Source organism: Castanea sativa, chromosome 1 (genome assembly GCF_040712315.1).
Source record: "Castanea sativa cultivar Marrone di Chiusa Pesio chromosome 1, ASM4071231v1".
NCBI classification, from domain to species: Eukaryota; Viridiplantae; Streptophyta; class Magnoliopsida; order Fagales; family Fagaceae; genus Castanea; species Castanea sativa.
In genome coordinates this window covers 22112365-22131062 of record NC_134013.1, presented here as the reverse complement: position 1 = coordinate 22131062, position 18698 = coordinate 22112365, and the positions used below count along the sequence as shown (strand labels likewise).

General features: G+C 34.9%; 2 protein-coding genes across 2 annotated transcripts; one reads left to right on the top strand and one right to left on the bottom strand.

Moving 5' to 3' along the window:
- Nucleotides 1-1876: 1876 nt before the first annotated feature.
- Nucleotides 1877-4867, top strand: LOC142607280 (pentatricopeptide repeat-containing protein At4g21065-like). Its single transcript, XM_075778727.1, has 2 exons — nt 1877-4709; nt 4802-4867. The coding sequence occupies exon 1, from the start codon at nt 1933-1935 to the stop codon at nt 3781-3783; it is 1851 nt and encodes a 616-aa protein (XP_075634842.1). The 5' UTR covers nt 1877-1932; the 3' UTR covers nt 3784-4709; nt 4802-4867.
- A 10156-nt stretch (nt 4868-15023) lies between these two features.
- On the bottom strand, nt 15024-16652 carry LOC142611600 (putative sugar phosphate/phosphate translocator At5g25400). Its single transcript, XM_075783687.1, has one exon. It carries the CDS (start codon nt 16402-16404, stop codon nt 15355-15357), a length of 1050 nt encoding a protein of 349 aa, XP_075639802.1. The 5' UTR covers nt 16405-16652; the 3' UTR covers nt 15024-15354.
- Between the last annotated feature and the right edge of the window lie 2046 nt (nt 16653-18698).

Here is an 18698-nt window from a genome sequence, read left to right as displayed (position 1 = left end):
AGTACAAACAGGGGAAGCCCCTTAAATAATAGTACAAACAGGGGAAGCCCCTTAAATAATAGTATAGATAACACTAAAGTTTTGAATGTTTAGATTTTGTATCTTTAAATTTCATAATTTTGATTTTACCCCTTTAAATTTTAGGTGGGTTTGGTTTTTACACCCAAGTTTCAAAAATCCAAATACCTCTTTATGAAATAAAATCCAAATACTTCTAAAATTTAGAGGATAAAAGCCAAATTCTAAAATATCAAAGTAAAATCTAAACACCCTTAAATTTCAAAGGTAAAATCTAAATTTTAAACTTCATTGTGTAAATTTCAAATACTTTCAAATTTTAAGGATGTAATTTGTAATTTACCTAATTTTTTATTATAATTGTGCTGAAACAATTATCACCACATGATAGTAATTGTATGACAATGTGTGACTCATACACACTGTGTATAAGTATAATGATCTCCACTACTAAGGGTACATAAGATTTACTTTGAATTTACAAACTAATGTGTCACCGACTCACTAATCATAAAAAGACAATTAAAATATTCATTTATGTAAGTATCCAATGCTTATGGGATGGTGGACTACACGCCTTGGGACCACTCATTTTCAAAGTTGTGATGACAAACCTTTAATCAATATTTTGGAATTACCCTTCAAAAAAACTATTAAACACCCCTTTTAAAAAAGAACAAATTTTAATTACAAATTTGGTTATTGTCAATGATTACAACTTTTACTCAAAAAATTAATATGTCTATATATTTTGAAAATAACTAGAAAAGCATTTGGACACAAAGGAACCAAGTGCGTTCCCATCAGCCATGTTGCTCCTTAAACCATCTTTCTCAATTAGCAGCTGAGAGATATTCTGAATTTTGAGCCATCAATTTGCCACCTCCACCTAGTCGACCACGCATAAGAACACGTTAGAAGCCACCTTCATTGAATATCTTCAAAAGTAACTTTGATGGAGCTATTTTTGCCGAAGAAAAATGTTTAGGTGTGGGAGTCATTGTTCGAAACAGAGAAGGCTTAGTGATTGCTACAAAAAAAAAAATCTCCCAACTTCTCCAGCCAACTGAAATTGAAGCCATGGTAGCCACAAGGGCTCTTGAGTTTGCTAGGGAGGTGGGCATCTCGAAAGCTGTTCTTGAGGGAGACTCATTGTTGGTGATTAAGGCATTAGCAACTAAGGACGTTAGACTTGCTCTTTTTGGTCTATTGATACAGGATGCCTACAAGATCACTCCATCTTTTTTTTTTTATTGTCTTACTCTCATACAAAGAGAGAGGGCAACCAAGTAGCACATGATTTGGCGAAGTTAGCTATTACTATCCCAAATTGTGTAATATGGACGGAAGATATTCCATCGGATGTTTTTGCTTCATATCAGGCTGGTTTGACCAATATTTCTTAACAAATATCGCAATATTCATTCTCAAAAAAAAAAAATTTGTATCAATTAGATTTTATTTACTATTTGATTCATTAACTTATTTTTTATATATAATTTTAAACTACAAAATTTTTATTTTTATTTTTTTTATCTGAGATAGAAATCATACTCCACCTAATTCAAAAGTATGAGTGCGAAACTCACTTGAACCTTAACCCTCTTCCAACCCACAAGAATTGATAACATATTCATTAGTCTTTGATTTCCTAGAAGCATGAAAGATGGAAGAAGTAAATGATTTATAATAAAAAGATAAAAGATATCGAGGGGAAAAAACAAGGAAAAACAAAACCAAATAAAACAAAGCAAAAACAAACAAACCATAATCAATAACCTTGATATTTGGATTTTGGAGGATAGCAGCACCATAACAATATAACATCAACATGTGTGCGAAAGCCGTTAAACGGTCAGCTCTCCCGCCCTCCCCTGATAACAATCTAATCCTATTCCTAATTCATAAGAGTAGATGCAATCCCCAGCCACAAGAACGCCAAAGCTGTTCCGCACAATCACTACAGCAACAGTCACCACTTCACTCCATAACCCACCCAACTCCCCCACCACAGGCAATAGAGAAGCAGAGCAGAGCTGCTTGGCCCTCCTCCACTCCTGCAACACACTCCCAAAGCTTTTCCAGACCCACACCTACATTCTCAAATTGGGTCTCCAAAACAACCCTCTAGTCCTCACCAAGTTCGCCTCCACATCCTCTGATCTTGAAGACATTGACTATGCCTCATCCTTTATATTCTCACCTCGTTCTGATACCCGGCTTTACGATACGTTTCTCTTCAATACCGTCATTAGAGCTTACGCTCATACTACTCATTCACGGGACAGAGCTTTGTGTTATTACCGTGTCATGCTTGGTTATGGAGTTTTGCCTAACAAGTTCACGTACCCATTTGTACTCAAGGCCTGTGCTGGCCTTGGGAGCTTGAATTTGGGTAAATCAGTTCATGGGTCTGTTGTGAAATTTGGCTTTGATGACGATGTTCATGTTCAGAATACTATGGTTCACATGTACTGTTGTTGCGATGGTGGGATTAATTATGCTCAGAAGGTGTTTGATGAAATGCCAAAATTAGACTCTGTTTCTTGGAGTGCGATGATTGGAGGGTATGTCCGAGTGGGGTGGTCCTCAGATGCGATTGGTTTGTTTAGGAAAATGCAGATGGTGGGAGTTCACCCGGATGAGATCACCATGGTGTTGGTGCTCTCTGCGTGTACAGATTTAGGTGCATTTGAGCTTGGGAAGTGGGTGGAGTCATATATTGAAAAAGAAGGGGTTCAAAAGAATGTGGAGCTTTGTAATGCACTCATTGATATGTTTGCGAAGTGCGGTGATGTGGATAAAGCTCTGAAATTGTTTAGAGACATGAGTGGGAGAACAATTGTTACTTGGACTTCTGTGATTGTTGGTCTGGCAATGCATGGTCGTGGTCTAGAAGCCGTTTCCTTATTTGAAGAGATGATAGGAACTGGGGTGGCTCCTGATGATGTGGCCTTTATTGGGTTGCTTTCTGCTTGTAGTCACTCTGGATTAGTTGAAAATGGCAGAAAATATTTTGACTTGATGATCAAAAGATTTAAAATTGTACCTAAGATAGAACACTATGGATGTATGGTGGATATATTTTGCAGGGCTGGACTTGTCAAAGAGGCACTGGAGTTTGTTCAAAATATGCACATTGAGCCAAACCCAATAGTTTTGCGAACCTTGATAAGTGCTTGTCGTGCTCATGGTGAGCTTAAGCTTGGAGAGAGCATTACTAAACAGCTAATCAGAAATGAGCCTATGCATGAATCGAATTATGTATTACTTTCCAACATTTATGCAAAAATGTCCCATTGGGAGAAGAAAACCAAAATTAGAGAGTTAATGGACAAGAGGGGGATGAAAAAGATCCCTGGGAGCACTATGATTGAGCTAGATAACAAAATTTATGAATTTGTAGCTGGAGATAAATCACATGGTCAGTCCAAGGAAATTTATGAGATGGTGGACGAAATGGGGAGGGAGTTGAAGAGGGCTGGATATGCTTCTACTACATCAGAGGTATTACAAGATATTGACGAAGAAGATAAGGAAGATGCTTTAAATAGGCACAGTGAAAAGCTGGCTATTGCATTTGCCCTTCTCAACACACAACCAGGAACTCCTATTCGGATAGTGAAGAATTTACGAGTCTGTAGTGATTGTCATTCTGCTACTAAATTTATCTCTAAGATTTATAATCGAGAAATAGTGGTTAGGGACCGGAACCGGTTTCACTATTTCAAGGGAGGGTTGTGCTCATGTGGAGATTTCTGGTGAAAACTACCTATAATATAATGATTATCAACTTTTGAAATGGAAACCATTGTTGGGTTGGCTGATGGGTTGTTCTGACTCTCTGAAAATTATAGAGCAATAGATCAGGCTCATATTTTGTCATGATCATTTAGTAAATCACCAAACTGGTGCAAAGTTTGATCCAACTAGAAATTGTAACAAATCATTTAACTGGACAGATATATACCCTAAAGTTTAACTCAACCTGATATTTCAAGATATGAGCTGAAAGATCATCTTTCGGAGGAATATCTGATTCAATATATATAGTGTGCAATTCAAGGTGGATGCTATTGGCCTAAATTCATCATTTTTATACCCAGCTATGCTTCCACTATGACTTATCCTTTGTATTGAAGTTTGGTGTTGGTAAAACTGTCCTCAGTATCCATATGGCTTTGTCAAAATAAGATCAAACTTGCTAATCTTATCTTACTATATATAAACAGCAGGAGTTTGGGCGTTTGTTGATGATGTTATAAAACGACTTTGGAAAGCTTAATGGACAGACTGAAAGTTTTTTGTATTGTGGAGATTGAGAGTTAAGCAGGGGATTTTTGTCTTTCCACATATATTATCTATTGCATTGTGCCTTGTGCGGGTTTTCTACTACAGACAGGTTGAGCTGCAGAGGGCCAGAGGCGCTGACTTGAGAGAGAGAAAAAGGACTGAGAGGATGAGAAGAAATCATGCACCATCTCCTGATCTGACTAGGAGAGCGAGAGAAAGGACAGTGAGTTGATGAGGCAGAGAATTGAAATGATGGGAGCAGAGAGTGCAAGATGAGTTTCTACCTACTTGTTATGGGGTTGTTTGTGGTTTTTTTCAACATTGTGAGAGTGAAAGTGGGAGCAGATGATAAAAGAGGATTCTCTGTGGTTCATCGGTATTTCGGCTCAGCACAACAGGTAATCTTTTCCCTCTAATTTTCTTTTTTCCTAATTTGTTTCATCCCTTACAAGATTTCAACTCCGATTAGGTTGTTTTTATTTCCTTTCAGTGTTTTGGCTCAACACAAAGCATGTACTATCTCTCTCTCTATGTAATCCCTTACAAAATTTTAGCTGATTTAGATTGCTTTTCTTTCCTTTAAACCTTTTTTTTTCACTTTTATTGTGATTTGATTTGCTCCTTGCTGTAATTTAGATTTTTTGGGTGGTGAATTTTGATTGTTGTTTGAGATTTTGCATAGTGGGATGTGATGATGGACAGATGGAGTTTTGTATTAATCTACTCAATGTTGAAATTAGTGCCTCTCCTTAGTCTTTTGTCAACTAATTTGTTTTAGTCAAATATAATCATGTTTGGTTGTTGAAAATATGATGTTTTAGTTTCTTTACATCATTTCCTCTTATCACTTCAGTGCTGTGTTTGGATTAGTATTTCTTTTCTTTTTTTAATGTTCCCTGAGGTATGCACATATCTTACAATAGAGACCAAGCTGTTTGAATCAGGTTTTAGCCAATCCGTTACATTTCTTTAAAAAATTCTATACACTTTGCTTCAGCCCTTTCTTACAGTAGCCGCAAATCCTAGTGTTCCAAGACTTTGTTCAGTATTTTTTATTTTTTATTAATATTTGTGTGAGAATTTACTAAGACAAGTTTTTCGAGCAATTACTTCAATTTTTTTTTTTAAAATAAGACTTAAGGAGCACAGGGCTATTTCTCAACTCTCAAAATCTTACTATTAACAGCATGGATAGTGCATACACTCAATTTTTTTTTTAAAGCATACAATTAGATTCACCAAAAAAGAAGAAGAAGAAGGAATTGAGTGAGAAGTGGCAGCAACATGAATGGTTTCTCAATATATGTCATAATGCCAGATTTTCATGCTGTTACCAGTTATCACGAGTCATTATTGCTGACTCTGTAGGATATCTGAAAATTACCTACTTAACAACAGAATGGGTATCTTACCCCCAAATGAAAAGGAAGAAAATCGAAAAAGAAAAGGGAAAAGGATTTGGGGACATGGCAACATATCGCATGATTGTTGCAATGTGCAAGTAAATTGCAAACAATGGATTTTCTGCCCCTAATATCAGAGCATTTGTGCTTAAAATATGGATGTCATTTGTGATTGGGTTTGATTATTTTCCTCTGGATACAAATGTTAGGAATGACAAGCCACAATTTCAACAAGATTTGGCGTGTTAAGGTCTTGCTAAATTCCAAGGTTGTTGGTAAAACCCTGCCTTGACATTGGAATGTATTCTTGCATACATCTTAAATAATCATAATTTTTTGAAAATATCCTATTTAATTTCTAATCTTATTTATTACTACAGATCTATTCTCTGCACTAAACTATTTGCAGTTATTAGCCAAAAAACATAGTTTTCCAACTTCCAAGACTCTTTGTTTGGTATTATTTTTTAAAATAATAATAATATTTGTGTGGGAAGTTATTAAAACAAGGTATTGCTTCAATTTATTAATAAAATAAAAAGCTTTAGGAGTAGTGTGAAGGGAATAAACACGAAATTCCCAAATCTGTAAGATGCAAAAATAGAGAAAAATATGCACCAAAGAAAAACAATCACACAAGACAATATTTACATAGTTTGGCAATTTGCTTACGTCCATGGAGTTGCAAAGAGTTCACCATTCATTGGGAAAAATTACAAGATGCGGCAATACAGTTTTCTCTCTAAAACAACATGCCAAACCCTAATCTCCCATTAAAAAACCGTTACAATTTTATTTTGGTTCGGATCATAATCCTAATCAAACACAACTAGGCTCCACAAAGCCCAACACAGTGCTTGTTGTCTTGGATTTGTTAACCTGTTTGACATCTGTGAGTGAGTGTACAACATTTGATCTTGATTTTAAGATTCCGTTTGCACCTATGCGTTAGTGAATTTGTTCTGTAATTGAATGGCCTTGAATGAGGGACTTATGGTGTGAGAGGTGTTGGTTAGATGTCTTTGTGATTGGGTTGGAAAGGCTGGTCATTGAGCTAATGTTATGAGCACTTTTACCTGAAAGTTGTCGATTAGATCTCAGAAAACATTACGAGCATTTTTACAGGGCTTGTGCACAAACTGATCAACACTTCTTTTTATATATAATTTCTAATGAGAACCTCAATTTTTTTTTCTTTTCATATCAATTTAAATTTTATTTCTCAAAATCAAAAAGGTGATTCATTTAAATAAACGATACATAATAATCACTCATAATGTTTGTTATCTTGTAGTTTCTTCAACATTTGGATGTGATCAAATTAGAGTAATTTCACTCATAATCTTTCTTACTCTTAATTTGGTTGCTATGGTCTACATATATATCCATGTGCAACAGTGGTAGCATCTTCAGATTCGATTAAGCTTAGACGTCTTGTATTTTCCGTCTATTATATAATGTAGGAACTGTAGATTTCTGGTTGTATTTGTAAAATTGAGGCACACCAACATCGCAATCAATAATACTGAAGTTACTTAAAGGTGTGTAGTTAGTGGTGCCTTTGTGCTTTATGTCTCTGTGATTAGATAACTTTTTTCTCTTCTATTTAAGAGATAATATGGATTGTACTGTTGGACTTAACAGAAAGTTTGGAAAGCAGATGCTTGTTGATTTATTCTGTGCAGATCTTTGCACTGTTGGTACTGCATGTACACAAATAGGTGGATTTTTGGGTTCTCTGTTATCTTTATATGCCACCAAGCTTGGATCTATAGCTATTGAAAGTCAGCATAGAACCTTTATTCCTGCTTCATGAATGGGTAATCTCGGTCATTGGAAAGTTTATTTTGCCATTTTCTTGAACTTTTGTTTTGGGGTCCCCAGTAGTTGCTCTTAAGAGCAGATATTGATCCGTCACTTGTACAAGAAGCATTCTTCGGCAATGTTCTCAGTGCTAATTTAGGGCAGGCTCCCATCAAACAAGCTGCATTGGTTGCAGGAAGACCTAATTTCGTGGTCTCTACCACTTTTTACATAGTTTGTGCATCATGGATGAAAGGTGGACACCCTATCATTTTTAATGAAATCTAATGTACTGAAAGCTAAAATATGTTTATTTTCTTATTCAATGTAAAGATTTGTTGTGAATTGAGAAATAAAAGATAGTGTAGTCAATTTGAGATGACCAATCTCTTAAATTTGAAAAAGAAAATAGACATTTTTAGTTAATTTTCTGGTTAATTCTCATTAATGCATTCAATGTACTTAAATAGCTAAGGATGAGATAACCTCATCAACAAATCCTAAAACATAGGAATTAATACTATACTAAAACATAGGAATTAAATTAAATACAAATAAATAACAATACTAATCTATCTAGGAAGATTTATTCTATCACTCAACCAAATTCAAATAATTTATCTAACACTTGGGTCATAACAAGATTATGAATTTGAATGTAAAATTGTAAGTTCAGTACTTCAGTTTGTTAACTAATGGTTTGATCATGTAACGTTACATGTGCTAAAACTATATAAATTTTTTGCATAATGGTGAATCTTGGACTGATTTTGGGAACTGCAATTTGCTTGTACTAAATGCTGAGTGGTGGTAGAATGAAGTCCTCCTATAGCTATAAAGCAAGCATGTCCTTTGCACGTGCCACCAACACTAGTGTTCAATAAACATGCTAGTATTTAAACACATGTTTTTAGTTTTTAAACAACATTACACATATTTCCTTACACTTTTTCACCCACATATATTTCCAAAAAAACTAAAAGCTGTTGTTTAAATACACATACCAAACAGGCTAATTTTTAAAATGAGTTGGTTAATGAATTGAAGATCATTGTTAATCCTGCGCCCTATTTGAAGTTTCATGATGAAGATTTGTTTTGTATTTTTTCTTGGACATACTTCGGGCCTGTTTGGTACACCACTTTAAACACATGTTTTCAGTTTTTAAACAACATTACACGTATTTTCATATACTTTTTCACCCACAAGTATTTTAAAAAAAAAACTGAAAATTGTTGTTTAAACACACGTACCAAACATGCCATTCAAAAGCATAATTGACTAACAAAGTTGTATACACTTTTCTTATGAACGAAGAAGCTGTAGTAGTGAACTGCTTCATTGAGCGAAACCAATCTCTGAACTGTGAACCTGTTGGTCAATACTTAACAGGACCTTAAGGGTCTGTTTGGAAACCATTTATTTTGCTAAAACTGAAAATATTTTTGTTGAAAGTACTGTAAATAAAGGTAAAAGATGGTTGAAATAATATCATGTGGTCTATAAATAGTACTAAAAAGTGCGATAAGACCCATAAATAATAGTAAAAATAAACTGAATAGTAAAATAAGCTGACAAAATTAATCTATCCAAACACACACGAAATCTGAAAGTTTAATGGGTTGAAAATCAACTTTTTAGTATATAAGCACCAATTAGACATGAGGTGTCAAATGTCAATATATTAGTCCATTCTTAAAGATGACAGCCTTGAACCTATTAAAAGTTTTCAATACTAGCTGTGAGGCATAGACAAATTTTGGAATATTGCCAAAAGCTTGTCGGCAAGCATTCTTTATTGGTTTAGATAAGAGGATACCCTCACAAGTATGGTGTAAAATAAGTGAGTAAAATATGTATATTTAATTGGAAACCTTGATGCAGCCAGTGTTGTTCTATTTCAAATTGATGGAATCATGATCGGTATGTGCTGAAATTGATGGCAAACGGATCATTCAGAAGTCAGGATAGTTGGACATTACATACTTACATGTCGGTGCTAAACATGTTATGGTGATTAGTCAATTTTATATTGCCTGTTGATACAGTTGATTACATGAGTAGATCTTCACCTACAGACACTTGTCGCTGGTTCTGTTCTACTGGGATCCTCCTATGCTTAAGTCAACAAAACAAAGATAGAGCTTTAAACTCTGAATAAATAAATAAATAAATAAAAAAGCTTTAAACTCTTTTTATTTGACCTTATGTAGGGGTCCGCATGTGTTTGTAAAAGTCGGTTTTTTTTTTTCACATGAATTTGAGATCGACTTATTTAACTTTTTATAAGAAGTGTATTGAAATATACTTATTACTTAGAAAATGTGAAAAAACAAGTGGGAAAAGTATTAAATAGATATAAGGTTTTAAAAAATTGTACATAAAAGTTAAAAGTTAAAAGCTAATGCCAAATTCACCAGATATACAACTTTTTAAAACCTGACATTTTCCTTACTTTTTCACATTTTTTCAAAATACAAATATATTTTACCACGCCCTGAAAAGTTTTCTGGAAAAAATTAAATAAGTTGTTTCTATATAATTTGTATCCATATCCTTCATATTTGTATGCACATATAGTGTCCTAGGTTGGTTAGTGGGCCAACTCACCGTAGTCGACTTCTCATCTTGGTCTCAAACTCCTTCGAGGACAAAATGGGTAGCGCCTCTGAGCTCGAGATGCCACATCATTTGGATGCCCATTAGTTGCCCTTCATTCCTAATCCTAGGCCAAAGCATGTGCAATTAACTGGTACATGGTTTTTTTTTTTTTTTTTTGAGAAGTGGTACAAGGTATTTAAATCTCATTTGAGGTTGACTTATGTATTTTACCATTCAATAAAAACATTAATTCAGCCCGTGCTGTGAATTATAAGTTTCATTGTTAAAGTTAGTTCTAGATTTTGGCAAACAAGCTCAATTAAATCTGCTATTTTTTGTAATTGAAATTTGAGTAAATTACAAAATTGATCCCTATCCTTTACACAATTTCTCAATTTGGTCCTTAACCTTTTAATTTTGTCAATTTGGTCCCAACATTTTTACTACTTTGTTAATTTAGTCCTCACCGTTAACCTTTGAATGGAAAAAGTTGATGTGTCAAACAGAATAATAAAAGCTTATTTTCCATGCCAAATAATTGGCCCACTATATTGCCACCTCAGTTTAAAACGAAAAAATGAAAACAGAAAGGAAGTCAATTCTCAATTACCAGAAGCATATGTTTGAAATCATGGCAGCTTAATTCCAAATTATCTTCTTCAACAAGATTTAGGAAGGAATTAAGTAAATCATTCCTTGCCTTAGAAACCTCTAATGAAGCTCTTAGTACTTGTTCATTGATGACACCATCAAAAATCTTGATCAATTTGCCAGAATAAATTGTCATCCTTCGTCGTGCACCTTATGGGTCAATTAAACAAAGTACTGGGAAATAGTTTTCAATATTAGGCTTTCCAGCTAATTCCATGATAACACTTAACACATACAAGCTCATGGAAACCTTGACCCGATAAATCTAAACTATAGGTGCCAAGTCAATGGAAAATTTTGATTTTGATATGACGCTAATTAAGTGCTGTAATAAAGGAAGCTCAACCAATATCAACCACTTTCCCACTTTTGCTGCAACAATGGTGATTAACGCGAGAGAGAGAGAGAGAGAGAGAGAGAGAGAGAGAGAGAGAGAGAGAGAGAGAGAGAGAGAGAGAGAGAGAGAGAGAGAGAGAGAGAGAGAGAGAGAGAGAGAGAGAGAAGTTAGGGATTTTAGGGATCTTGGTGGTCGTGTTTCAGATTTAATTTGGGTATTTTTAGCTGATGTGGCAGTATAGTTAATAGATGACGTGACATGAAAAATAATTTTTTATTGTTCCATTTACACATCAGTTTTATCCATCTAAGAGATAATGGCAGGAACTAAATTGGCACGGCACTAAAAAAGTTGGGGACCAAAATGACACAATTAAAATGTTAAGGACCAAATTGAAATTTTGTGTAAAAGATAGGGACTAACTTTGTAATTTACCATTGAAACTTTTATTGTGATTTATGGCCTGTTTGGGAGTTTAGAGAGGGAAGAGAGTAGAGGGGAGGAGAGTAGTGGGGAGGAGAGTAGAGGAGAGTAGTGGGGAGGAGAGTAGAGGAGAATGATTACCCTCCACCTTGTTTGGATGTTTTTATAATTAGTAAGAGGGAAGGGAGTAATTAGCCATTCCCCTTGTTTTTAACATTGTAATTTTATAAATATAATAAGGGTAAATTAGGTAATTTACTTTATCAATAATTTTATGTGCTCTACTCTCCCTCCAAATCTCTCCAATTTGGGGGAATTAAAAATGAGGGGGTTTGAGGTAGTTGAAACCCCTTCAAACCCCTCCCCCTCCTTTCTTAAAAAACTCTCAAACAAGGTAATTGAAGTACTCCCCTTCCCTCTACTCTACTCCCCCTCCTTTTTTAAACATCCAAACAGACTATTAGTCTTCAATCATATATGCCAAGAGCCTTATAACTCAATTGGCAACTCTTAGTATTTTCAACAAATATATCCAATGTTTAAATTCTCAACCTCATATATCTTTCCTTTGAATGAAATGCAATTTTTCCTTTCCAGGAAAATCATTGTTTATGATCTATCGAGCCTATATCAATAGCCACTCTATGAAGCATGTGAAAATTAGTAGTTTTTCCTTTGAATGAATTGCAAATTTTCTTTTCTTGAAAAATCGCATCCAGTCAATTTTTTTGTTCTATCAGTGTTTAGGAAGGTGACGATGACACTTCCACTATGTTTGGCAAAAGGGAGGGGGAGAGGAAATGGAAGAGCAAAGAAAATTTTCATCCTTCATGTTGTTCGGTTAGAACTTAGAAGGGAAAAGTGGAAGGAAATGATTTCAAATTTACCATTAAAAAAATAAAATTTAAGCTTCCTATTTCACACACACTCTCTCTCTCCAATTTGGAAGGAAAGTGAATAGTGGATTTGGAGGGAAAGAAAATCCTTCCATTTCCTTTGTCTCCCCTTCATTTCCACCCATCAAAGCAGGGGAAAAGTTCATTTCCCTCCCTTTTCCCCCACTCCCTTTCTCATCCACCTCTCTTCCCTTGAACCAAACATGGTGTTCTTGTGACCTAATAATGAGGTGGCAGTGCGTTACTTGCACATCCATGAAGTGTATGCTTGTTCTGTTCTTTTTTTTTTTTTGATAATCATGATTCATGACTACAACTTCATGACATCCATGCTCCAAAGACGATTTCTTTCCGGAATTTACCAGAATTATTTACTTGAAAGAAAGATGCTCACAGTCTAATCATTGCCAAAATTGGAATCCAGCCCAGAAGTGCTTTCGATTCTTTCTTCCAAGTCTTCCCCATAAAAGTTTCGTTAACCTCCGTTTAGTTCTTAGAATGTACTGAGTGAAATTTAAATTTTTTTTAAAAAAAAACATTGAATCTCTCTCTCCTTAGCATAGACAAGAATGAGAGCTTCGTACAAAAAAAATGAGAGCTTCAGTGCTTCATAATCAACTAGTATTCGAGGTTTATCTATCATTCACTGTCTATTCAACATTAAATTTGTACTTGCAAGTCACAGCAAGATTTAAGAGTAATGTAAAACTTCATCTATTTTTTACTCGCAGCCATATTCAACCATATATGGTGAGCTTGAACTTCTAGCCTCTAGATTTTTTTTAAGCTAGGAACATAAAATTTTAAAAACCACTCTTTTTTTACAACTGTTAATATGACGCAACTAGCATAAATCTTAATATGCCACCTCTCCACAGCTGTGGAAAAAATTGTAAAAAAAAAAATTCACTATTCACTATTGACTTATTGACTTATTGTTTATTGTTTTTTATTTTATATTTTTAGAAAAGCCCTGTGAAAACTATTAAGCGAAAGCTCACTCTGGTTCCATGACATGACATCTACAGCTTCCTTAAAATTATGATACCCCAAGAGACAAAGATTCGCTTGCAGAAATGATGGCGCGCATAATCAACTCATAGTTGGGTATGAAGCAATGCTGATAAGAGTGAAACTAGGCAATGCTGATGAAACATGAAAGTGAAATTACTCAGGCACTCATTGCGAAATTAAGGACCTTAACACTTTGCTGATTTGTTGGAGGAGCATGATAAAGATGGCTGTCCAATGCCACAGAAGGAACATTAGGTAAAACACTCTCTAATCCATTTGCAACCACACCACGATCATTGAATTTGATGTTTCCTTGAAGTTCAATCACCTAACTTATCGCATTAGTGCAAAACTACTCTTGTCACTAATTTTCTCACATCATTAAGATATTGACAATTCCCTGGTTTAAAACATAATGGACCCAAATTGAAAAATGACACACTTCAATGATCAAAAATGGTGTTTGGCAAATAGAAATTAAGAAGATAGAGCAAAACCCATATGGTATAGAAGATAAGTATGGCCCCAAACCAAACAGGCCAGAGGTAGAACCATGTTATGCATAATCAGGTTGGCAAAGATAGGTTCTAGAATGGCAAAGTGGCCTATCCCTCAGCTGTTAGAAACCAAGGTATGTGTGAAATAGAATAACAGTTTAGTGCTAATCTTCATTGAATTCAGGATGTTTTCGTCACCTTATAAGTCATGCCAACCAGGACTTGCATATATGGGAACTCAGCAGGATCGATCAAGTTCAACAAATTCTAATTGTATTCAAAATTTCAAATTCACACCAATAAGAGAATAACAGCACAGTGCTAATCTTCATTGAACGCAGGATGTTTTTGATACCTTATTATAAGTCATGTCAACCAGAACTTGCATCTATGGGAAGTTAGCAGGATTGATCAAGTTCAATAAATTCTTATTGTATTCAAATTCACACTAATAAGAGACAAGTATTCTATTAATTCACATATTCTCAACAGATAAGAACGCATAACCTCACTATGTAGAAAAATCTTTGAGGGTTTGTGGTCATTATATAAACTGTGCAATTTTCATTTGAATTAATGGTAGATCTGCACAGTGCATGCATGAAAGCAGTTGAATACTTACCAGAATCTGAACTCAGGTCAAGGAAACCCAGCAGCTAGAATTCTTCAACTCGAACAACAGCAACATGAAGCATCACATGTGGGATCCACAATCTTTTAGTTTAACACCAACTAAAGGTTCAACAAACACCAAAGTTTCAGTTCCATAAACCTTAGATGTTATAAGGGAGTGTGTGTGTGCAATGCTAATTATCTGGCTTGTAGTACCTAACAACCTTTGCAATTGAATTCAACATTTTACTATTATTGTTGGCTACAACAAGCATATATCTCCACCTCCCTCATCCAACATCATTCTTTCCTGTTTCAGATAGAAGTGTTTTCTTTCAAAGACTTCAAGATAAAGGTCACAAAAATCAACCCCAAGATGCAAGAAGAACCCAAATGTGGGCCAAATTATAATGCGGGCAATGCCAAATCATAATACCATTAAAAATAAAAAAAAAAAAAAAAAAATTCTACCGAGTAAACGAAACAAATATGAATTAATAAGCATACTGAAAATGTAAAAGAACAACGAGCTCCTAAACAAACATAAGTAAGAAAAAAGAAGAAAGAAGGGCATTTGAGATTCTTACTCTACTAATCTAAGATACATGAATTGGCCATATAAGCAACAGATTGAATCTCAAATCCTTAAACATAACTAAAATAAACAGCCAAATCAAATACAGGACAACATTACCAAACCCAAACCTATCCGAAGGCACCTAGCCTCTTTCTTCATCTTCTTCTCTCTTCTTATTTTCATTACTCCTTTTCTTTTCCTCCATTTCACTGTCTCTAAAAATAAATAACTAATCCTGTGATTCACTCTTCTTTCCCATTCCATCTCCTTCCCTCTCCTCCAACAACCTCCCGGCCTCTTCATCGGCCTGTGCCGCCTTCTTCTGCGTCTCTTTCGCCTTCAAGGCCTGCAATTTGGAATGGTTATAGTACGCAACACCCAAGAAAGCAAGCGCGTACCCAAACAAATTAAGGGGTGTGACCGTGTCCTTAATAACAGACCAAGAAAACGCAATCAACAACCAATCCTTCACCACACCAGCCACATTCATGGTCAAAGCCGAAGTCTTTCCCACAAGCAAAAACACAGCAAGATTCAAAGCAAAAGCACAGAGAGAATTAGTCCCAAAGATCACGAAATCAAAATGGAAACTCGAAGAGTCTCTCAAAACCGGCAATTCGACGAAGATCCATGGAACTAGCAAGAAAACGAAACAGCAAGGAGCAACATAGTACAACGAGGTAATGGGATTTAAGGTTATGCCTTTAGAGGTAAGCAAGATCTGAATCATGACAAGCCTTGTGGCCTCAAAAGCAACAGCACCCAATTGAAGAAAAACACCCCATGAATCAAACCTCGCTTCACCGTAGGCGGCGATGGCCACACCAACAGAGATCGAGAGCATGTTGGCCATTGTATCAGATTTGAAAGAGTCCTTTTTGAACAAAACCCCAATTGAATACACAGCTACAGGCATCAAAGCTTTGAGCATTTGGATGAATGAGACAGAGAGATAGATATAGGCCGAGTTGGAGAGCCATAGAGAGAGAGAATAGAGAGCTCCGATGGGTACCACCGACGAAAGGTAGAGATCTCTTGACATGGAAACTGGTTCCACGAGACGGAAAACTCGGACTAGGCAGAAGGCAATGGAAGAACAGAAACCCATGTGGATCATGGTTAGAGAGATCGGAAATGGCCAGTTGTACATCTTCTTGTCGAGGATGTACTTGTTGTACACGATGACCGTGAAGCTCAGGAAGATCCAGATTCCTACGTAGGTGTAGGATAGGAGGATCTTCTTCAGGACGCTTTCGCTCAGAGCACCACCTTTCCCCATTTTTTGTGTGTGCGCGCTGAGAGAGTACTCTCTGCTCTGAGCTCTGGGATTCTTTCCGACTCAAATCCGAGTCTTTGCGTGTGTGTGCGCGTGTGTGTTTGTATTGATTTAGCTATACAGATGAGGAGGAGAGAGAGGAGTCTGATGTTTTTGTTTGTTTGTGTTGTTTCATGTGAGAAACAAACAAAGGCGTTGTGGCTATGGGGTTTATGAGCCTATGACTTGTGTTAATGTATGTGGCAGTAGCCGCAGTACTGGATAAATTGTTGAATGGGCCTTTTTTATTGGGGGTATTTGGTGAATTGCCTTTGGAATCGTTGGAAAATGTTTTTTTTTCTTTTTTTTGGTTAATACAAAGTCTTTAGGAAGGTATTTAATTATGAGTAATGGTTAGGGATCTTACAAATCTACAACCTTTACCCATAAATAGATAATTTTAATCTTTATTTATTATTTTTTGAAATCACTTAATGGCACCGTATATATTAGAATAATAACTTGTAAAAGATCATCTCCAAAAAAAAAAAAACTTATAATACATAAAATTAAATGTTTTTTGTTATTTATATATATGGATGCACAGGAAAAGTTTTAATATAATGTAATTTTTTTTATCTTTTTGTTTTTCCTAAATATGAAAGTTGAAAATAATCACTAATAGGTGATTTCCAATTAACTCAATTGGTAAAATCTTTGATGATTGAATAAGAGATTTAAGGTTCAATTCTTGCCTATGCCAAAAACCAATTAGTGTCTTGGTTTGATGATAAATAGTTATTATCAAGAGTGGATGTCATAGGTTGAACCTATCTAAAAAAAAAAAAGTTACTAATAGGCATTTATTTTTTTATTTTTTATAAATACAATAATATTTCAAACCTATGGTTAGTATGGTGTCACTCTATGATGATTGTTTTTTATCATTAGTCCAAAACATCAATTAGTTTTTTGGCGGGAATTAAACCGAGATCTATTATCAATGAGAGGCTTTACGAATTGAACTAACTAAAACCTACTAATAATAGACATTTATTATGATTGTGTTTGAATATAGAACTAAGAGTCCGAATTTGATAAGGATGGGGCATAAAACCCACATTTTACATAATCCAATAAAAAATTGTCACGTCAGTTTTTTTTTTTTTTACTTAAAACTCAATATATTGTACCACACCTAATAATATCTCAATAAATTCCAAATTAAGTTGGATTTTCATATGAGTATTAAAATTGATTGCGTGTGATTATGTCTATTCTTTAATATGTGATATGATAATGTAACATGTTAGGATTGGAGGGGTTTTTACACCACATCTTTATAGAACTTAATCTCTAAAACTAAATACTCTACAATTAGGCATTTATAATAATTGTATTTGTACTTTGTATATGGAATATATATTATATATCATCAAAGGAAATGTGATGTGTCAAGATTCTAATAGATGGTTTAAATATCGAAAGAAATTTAAACATCAATAAAAAATAAAATATTAGAATAATAACATGTAAAATTGTGAGGTCTCAAAAGGAAAAATATTATAAAGCCAACCAACCAAAATGAAACGTCTTCGGTTTTGTAGATTATAAATTATGAGAAAAAGTTAATAGATTCTGTAAGGACCAAAAATTCATAAAACTAGCTTAAAAACATTACTGCTGCTTTATTCACTTAAAAGTCCTCTTACAATACATTTGGTAGAGAGGGTTCAACAACAAAAAGCCCCCTTCTCTATAATGTCCCGACTCTTATTTATACTATTTGCTCTTTTCATCATGGCCCTACACCTCACAATCTACTATGTTTTTCCTTCTGACATCTGTCTGTTGGTAATGGAGCAGAGTTCTAGCTTTGCGTTCAACACTGTTCAGGTCATATCCACATTAATGCAACGGATTGATCTGGTATCTTCCAATTAATGCGGCCAGAATGGTTGTTGCCGGGCATTTAATGCATCCCTCAAACTTAGCCTACCACCTTCGGATATTTATAACCCTTATGTCAGCAATGCCCATGCTACATCATCTTCGGGTATTTTCAGGTAACTTCCCTTACTCCTTTGCTCCATCTTACCTACTGCATGTCGGCCTTCCTCTCTTCGGGTTCTTGGGTCCTCGGAACCTCACAGATTCTTTAAAGACATTAGTTTAGGAAATATTTTTAAAAACGTTTTACGTGAAAATAAAAAAAGTAATTAATGTTTTTTTTTATATATTTTTCATGAAAGTAGTGTCAAAAGTTTCTAAGATAGTTTATTAACAATTAACCTTAAAACACCTGTTAACAGAACTCA